Source organism: Lethenteron reissneri, chromosome 55, assembly GCF_015708825.2.
Source record: "Lethenteron reissneri isolate LAM-NWPU_2019-01 chromosome 55, ASM1570882v1, whole genome shotgun sequence".
Taxonomy (NCBI): Eukaryota; Metazoa; Chordata; class Hyperoartia; order Petromyzontiformes; family Petromyzontidae; genus Lethenteron; species Lethenteron reissneri.
Genome location: NC_083833.1, coordinates 2,506,547 through 2,514,254, shown reverse-complemented (window position 1 = coordinate 2,514,254; position 7,708 = coordinate 2,506,547). Strand labels below are relative to the sequence as shown.

The following is a 7,708-nucleotide window of genomic DNA, read 5'->3' as shown; positions in this document are numbered from 1 at the left end:
AAACCACACCGACGGCCGATTTCGAACGGAAATGCTCGCTGCATTCCGCACTAATTTGCGCCAACGAAGTCGGCGTTCACACGCTCAACGAGAAATGGGCAATATGGTCAACCCCGTTATTGTTCACGAGTTGAGGCTATTAAAAATCCCACATTAATGACGACGAGGAACTGCATACACTGACCTACGGCTTGACTGCTGCGCCGATCGGCGAGCGAACCCACCCCCACATCGGGTCGTGCATTTTGGCAATCATGGGTCGGTGACCGATTTGACACGTTTTCGCTGCGCGTACGGTGCGCGAAGGGCGTTCCGAAACACGTGCGTACGTGAGGACCGCCAACGTGACACTCGTGACCAAGATTGCACGTGACCTCCAACAAAGTAATTACCAACATGTCACGGACAACCAATGTGTCACTGAGACCATCAATATTGCATGGGCAACAACCGAAACAAAGAGGCGGCGCTTGTTATAAGGATAAGTCGCCAAATAACCTGGCTCTTCAGCATATCATTAAATGTTCTTATGAACGGTAACACAATCATGACGATATAAAGTCTACAAGAATTTCGCACAAAACGAGTACGCGTTGAAAACAAACAAAAAAAACACCTACTGCCGTGACAAACAACCTAAACTTTGATCACACAAATTAAAAGGCACGTAATTTAATTTGCCCATGTTTGCGTCTTGACCTATACAAATACAATGTGGTACTGAGGGATAGATTTATTCTTTTTTTTAAACACGGTTAAACAAATGATTTTTTTAACGGATTTCCTGCTCCTGTTTGTGGCGTCTGTGGATTCCAGTCGTGTACTTTCGTGACACAGGAGATAAGTAGAATTAACAAGGCCTCGAAAACAACGTTGCATGGCAATAACGTCCAATATTCCTTCTCTTTTACAGACAATTTAAAGCCCGCCTGTTAAAAAGAAAAAATATTCAAAAGTCAAAAGCCACGCGTGTTAGGAAATCAATGGTAAGGATGGCTTTTGAGCTGCACATCTATACATGTCATTAAATATACAACCGTGTAAACATTGTATACTATTCCCAGGTTAGTAACATTACATTTTAGTGGAGCTAAAGGATAACATTTCAACGATTCAAAATAACGGTAGGTTGCTATTAAAACCGAATGTGACATCCGTAACATGTTCTTGGTAACGATTTGATAAAAGTTGTATTTTATTTCCCCACTCTTTCTGTGCAAGGACAACGTAATATAAAGATGCCTCATTAATTTTGCGGCCAGGGTTGCATGACAGATCGCCGTAACGGACGTGAGACATTATGGCTGTGACTGGCAAGTAAGCATTGATGGGGGGGGGGGGGGGGTTGCAAAGAAAGCATGCATCTTATATACAAACAAAACAATATTATGGAAATCACACAAAAAAAGGAACAGCATATGCCAAAACCAGCAAATCGGTTCAGTTATTGGAATGGAGTTTAAAATGTTTTAATTAATGTAATGAACACCTAACCGACAGCATCCTTTGCATTCATAAAATCTCCTCGTACCAGTATATACCGTGGCATTAAGTGCACCCACGTAAAGACTGCCCAAAACGGATGATGTACTGTTTTAAATGTCGTGGCAAGTCGACGCTTGAACGATCAGTTGCACTACTTGGTTGCATACGTGCAGGCAATTAAGTTGCGCGATTGAGAGTTTTGTCGTAAGCGATTATGTGTGGACCAGCGTTAAATAATTAGAAAAGTCCCCAATGACCTATCTGTAATGTAACAATCACTGTAGTTTAGAAGAAAACATTTGGTGCAACGGTTGCTTGTTAACTGCCACTACGCATCACGAAAAATAGTTTTGATGTTGCACATTGGTTGTAAATATTACCTTCAGTTTACAAAAGGGAAATTTTGTATTTTATTTTAAAAATGCGACTTTCTACTCAAAATTTGCACTTGAGGCAGTGCCAATTCTCCTCTATTCCGCCGTGAGGCTGTGATGGGAACTCCACACTCCTGCGGCAAGTCTTTTCATAGGACGACCACTGTTGACTTAACTTTATCGACCACATAGGCATGATGAGCCGAGCCAACCCCCTCCCCAACGAGGATTTGAACTCACAACCTTCCGACTGCAAACCTACCGCTGAGCCACGGATATTATTTGGATTCAGAATCGCGTATTTAACTTATTGTTGCTTTTGAGTTTCAGTTCCTTCGAAAGCAATCGAGCGATTGTTTTTTTATGGATAGTCTCCTGCCTAACCACCAGTGGATGAGCAAATTTATCAGCAAAATCCGTGAGCCGAACCCGAGCCATGCCCGAGCCGTGGCCGAGCCGCTCACGTGTTCACGACGAGTGACGGAGGGGGGCCCTTCACGCCCGAGCCGAGTCGTGTTCAGAGCGAGCCAGGTCGCGAGACTCAGAATTCGAGCCCTCGCTCAGCGCAGCAGTCCACCCGGGCGGAATAATTTAAACTTAAAGCGAGTAGTGCGTTCTTTAATCTGGGAAGCTACAAACGTGAGAGTAGTGTTTGGTTTAAAGGTATTCGTTTTACAAAAATATAACTTCTATTTTTTTTTTGCAAAAGACCATCGGTGATTAATGTAAAGGTATAATATGAAAATACTCTGAGCAATGTACTTTAATCATAATTCAGTCTTGATTAAATTTTGTTCTTCCTTTCAAATGACAAATCATGTTCCACTTGTCCATTTCAAGTTCTTTAAAGAAAAACATCTTCTTGATTACTGTCCAGAAACCATCACATCCATATTGCTGGACTTCAAGTCATACCATTAACACAGAACACATGATATATTCATATGATTCTGGGAAGCCGCCAAGTCTTTCTCACGAAATTACTTTAAATGTTCTGGGTGCAGATCCCACAAATCACCAACTTCGAATGATGTAACCCAGCAAAGAATGTCACGAATCTTTGGACCAGAGAAATTATAATTGTCAGCCAGTCATAACTTCACAAAAGCACTCGGTCTGCAATATAAAAATTCACTAAATTATTCTTTGTGGATTTTTTTAAATCATACATTTCGTTTGCAAGTGTCAAATTCCTAACGCTGGAACTTCCCGTAGATTCGTGCTTAAGTCTGCAAATGCACAACGCTTCAATGCTGTACTGTATATACATTCATAAAGTCACTGTCGAAGGAGTGTTACTTGATTAAAGTTAATGTTTGGTGATTTGAATTGTCAATCAATGCTATGGCCACACTATTGCATGTGTATATATATATGAAAAAATATAGAAACGTGAAGCAAAATCATGTGTTCCCAGTTTGGGCTCAAATTATTAAAGTCGGTTTATACCGGACATGCAGTTTGTTCAAATTTAATGTTGTACTTTTCAAAAATGTGCTTGTTATATAAAAAAAAGATACACATTATGACAGCAGCTGCGTATCAATGAAACCTGTATCATGTCCGAGACGAGCTCAAACTGATTGGCTGCTGTTATTACATTTGCCGAACACGTCACTTTAACCTCGGGGAACCACATTACACCACGTCACAAACACTGGGATTTATATATTTGTAAAAAAAAAAAACCTCACGTCAACGCATTTTATATTGTTCCCGCATACTACATATTACAGTTGCAAGAAAGCTGTCATGTAGGGGCATGATCATCGGCAGCAGCCATGATCAATCCACTGCTAGATGAAAGCACCTCCCCAAGCCCCAACCTCTCACGATCTTGCGCTCGAACTGATTTGATCGCTCACTCTCCTTGGTGATTATTTAAGTTACGTGTGAAATGCACTTTTAGTCTCTTCATTTCTTTATTGCCAAAACATGTCTTGCAATAGAAATGCATGTGTAGCATAATAATATCCAGTTTACAATCATTTTTGCCACACACACACACACAATCTGTACAATAATCAGTCTAGTATATACACATGACAGGTCCCAATATAGTTTCTTTGACGTTTAAACCAACTGTACCATCTTCTCTTATACGTACAAACGGCGTCGCAGACTTCAAGATAACCACCTGCACGAATTCCAAAGGATCGTGGCGTTCTGTGCGTTTACAAACGGCACATTACCTTCCACCGAAATCCGACCCCGAACATTTTCAAGCCTGCTCCCACGAGTAAGGCTATTATGTAAACAAAGTCAAACCGGTACATTGAACACAAACCCACCTCCCCCAAAACAACGACCGTCGTTCGCCACGAAGTTGCGGTGACGTCACCACGGTGCTCGTGCCAGGCTAGGTGCACCACGAGCTCTCCATCGAACGAACATTTCCATTTTTTACTCCAAGTCAAACATTCGCCAGGGTGCAGCTTTCACACAAATGACGATACACCTCAAAGCAAGGCTCTCTCATGATTTGTATTGATATTAGATGAATATTTATCAAATGTGCGTGTTCCCATTCAACGTAGAGCACGATATTGATCCCGGTATTTGTTTATATATGTACGCTCGTGTTATCCATGTTCGGTGACCACCTAATTAAAAGGGAGGCACGCAGGAAATGTCCATTCACTTCCAGCAGACGGGGAGACAGACAAAGAGAGGCACAGACAGACGTACAGCGACAGAGAATGAGATGGAGAAGGCCGTAGAGAGATGAAGATGGCACTGACAGGGAGAGTGGATGGAATGAGGGTGTCAGTGTGTGTCGGTGAGTGATCACGTGCGTGCGTCAGTGAGCGTGTGTCTGGAGTGTAGCGGTTTGTACGCTGCGCTACAAACCCGGCGACCCAGGGTTCGATTCCCGCTCACGGTCAACACCAGTGACGATTATCTGAACCAGTCCTAGGCCTCCCCTAGGTCGACTCGGCCTCAAATGAGTACCTGTGTAAACATCAGCCCGGCGTGGTGCTGGCCACTCACCCCCTCGTGTACCATTCCGGCCTTCATAGGTTCTCGCTAATCGCACTTGCCCCAACAGTCTGTCAAGGCTATACGGGGAATCTTTGTTTAATGTGTGACTGTTGAGTTTCAGTGTAGGGAGTGGTTCCATTCCATTTCACGGACAACAACAGTGACGATTATTATCTGAACCAGTCCTGGGCCCACCCTAGGTCAGCTCGCCCTCAAATGTGTGCTGTACATGAATGGTTATGCTCTTGAAAACAAATAACTTTACTCTTTTGTTTTCAATTCGGGTCTGTCTGGTTACATACCTAAGATATTAGGCAACAAAATACAAAGTGCTGTTCATACATAGAGAGACCAAACAAGGCAAGACATATCATGCCCTCCACGCTGAAGTCGTGTGGTCCCACTCCTAAATCGCAATGACCACTTTGGTCCAGGCAAGTCCAGTCAATATCAACTCAAGAGACGATGTTGTTCCGTGGATCATCTGTTCCCAGTCCGAGACTCCAAATCCTCAGTTGGAACTCTGTTTGTACCTGCAGACAACACAAACAAGACACATGAGAACCAGGACCATCATTACCATCATCATCCATGGCCAAACTACTGGATGAAGGCCTCCTCAAGTCACAGCCACCTCCTACGATCCTGCGATGTAGGAATTAGCATCACAAAACTCAATCAGGTACAATTCAAAATACAGGCCTCACTCGAGAAACCTTAACAAACACCCCCCTACCACTCTCACCATCACACTCTACCCGAAACGCACGCTACCCGATTCAAAAAGCCTTTCTTTCATTAATGGGGCTTCGGCTCGCGATGGGACGCTCAGGGAGGGGGGGGGGGGGGGGACACGCGGATCTACATGACGAGAACTACTCGTCTTGGGCCGGGTCGTCCTTTAGGTAATCGGCATGGCCGTGTGGCAGCGAATGGGCCGTCCACAGAATCGCCCTCGCACCTTCCTGTCTCCGAAAAGAGCTCGGCGCTGGTGATGCACCCCTCGTTGTACTGGTTAATCCGCTCCTCCATGCGTCGGCGGGCCGGGTTCAGCCACATCCCTGTTGGCTCCGGTAAAGCCACTCGGCTGCCTGCCAGTGCACGGGGGGGAGCAAAGTGGCGCGGTTACTCCATCACCACACCGTCGGCCCACCCTCGGCCCAAACGGTGTTAGACCAGAGGACACCTACAAGGCGAACAGCACAAAGACAATGCGCTATCATGATAGCGCATTGTCTTTGAGTAGGCTCTAAAGAAAGCTGTCTCTGGTGTGGACCAATCAGTTTCAAAGACAATGCACGTACTACCGGAGCATGTTGCTTTGCTTGCATGTTCACCGTGTGGGTAATGCAGGCACGATTCCTTGCAAAAGGTTTCAGTTTGGTGTTTAAACATCCTAACACCTGTTATGTTGTCAGAAAGGGTACAACCTATTCTTATACGGTTTTTAGTTCCATACACAGGAAGGTAACACTGCAGTCACAGGCAGTGTTTACACGGGTAGAGACACGAGATGATCACCAGTGGGAATATTATGATAAATCGATTCAAAGGAGTTATTGTGATCATGATAAATGCATGAAACCACACGTCAAAAAACAATTATCCATCCACAGATGATGTATCTATCTAATTGGTTCACAATCTCTGCAGCAGCAGCAGCCGCTAGGAGGTACTATATTCATGATTGGAACCATGACCCCCAATCGTAAGAGCTGTAGCCCTAGCTAACGGTGCTCTATCCCACTCTTCGACCCGAATCTCTGAATCTTGGACATTGGGCACGGATGCTAAATCAACACGATTGGCACTTGCACCCTTCCCACTGAGAGTCGAGAGCCGACAACCACAGAGTGGTGGCACCAGGTCACGAACAGAGACAGACGAACGCACGTCAAATGGTCACCTTGGCTCGCGTTCGCAGACGAGGTTGACGACGACGACGAATGCGGCGGCGGTGGAAGAGAATTCGGACCAGTCCACCCTCCGCGCCCAACAGTTCTCCGCCCCTTTGAGCGACAGGGACGCCGCTTCGTAATGTCCCGGCCGCGCCATGCTCTTGGCGGTGCCCGCGTGCTCGCTGCGTCCAGACGACGGCTGCGGCGGCAATCCGCGGTGACAAAGCAGCGCGTCCTCGCCACCACTGCCGCCGCCGCTTTCCATCATCCTCGCCACAAACTCTCGACCGGCCTCGAAGGAGCGCGCCACTCCTCTCGGCTTCGCGTCCGGCCCGCCGGCGCCGCCGCCGCCATGCACGTGCACGCTCTCCATCGCCAGCGACAAGGGGAACGCAGCAGCCTCCGCTCCGCCACCGCTGCCGGAGCCCACGCCGCTGCCGGCGCCCGCGCTGCACAAATCGTCCGACTCGCAGGGTGCGCGCAAGAGCTTCCCGGCGTCGTCGGCAACCAAGGCGGCGCCCCCGCCCCCCCACCACGAGGGTTGGCGCCCACGGCAAGGGGGCGACGACGGCGGCGGCGGGGGGAGCCGCGCGTCGGACGTCGCCGCCGTGACGGGCGAGTGCGAGCGCAGGTCCTGAGGCAGCATCGGGAATTGGTGGACGTCGGTCGACTCGACGGGGACCTGTCGAGGCCCCGCCGGCTCCAGCGGCGTCGTTCCCCGGTGGCCGAGCGGGGTCGGCGCGGCGTCCGAAGGCAGGGCCAGCGGGCGCGTGTTGTCGGCATCCGTTTGCCGCATCGCCTCCAGGCACTCGAGCACCTGGTCGGGGAGACGGCGCAATTCGGAGCTGGCAAGACAATTCAACGTGCCTTGCACGCTCCCCCCCCCTCCACCCCCCACCCCCTTGCACGAATCTAAGCGGCGCAACAAGCGCTGGTCCTGAAAGAGCCGACGCCACGTCGTTAATGAGA

General features: G+C 47.8%; 1 protein-coding gene across 2 annotated transcripts in view; it reads right to left on the bottom strand.

Moving 5' to 3' along the window:
• Positions 1-3,762: 3,762 nt before the first annotated feature.
• LOC133356798 (interleukin-1 receptor-associated kinase 3-like) overlaps positions 3,763-7,708 on the bottom strand; it is a 35,215-nt gene continuing 31,269 nt past the window's right edge. The window contains exons 13-14 of one of the 2 annotated variants that reach the window (XM_061574488.1): positions 6,748-7,556; positions 3,763-5,374 (exon numbers count right to left, since the gene is read on the bottom strand). In XM_061574488.1, coding sequence (XP_061430472.1) covers positions 5,353-5,374; positions 6,748-7,556 — 831 coding nt within the window. In that variant the 3' untranslated portion in view covers positions 3,763-5,352. The other variant, XM_061574487.1, reaches the window with a different exon arrangement.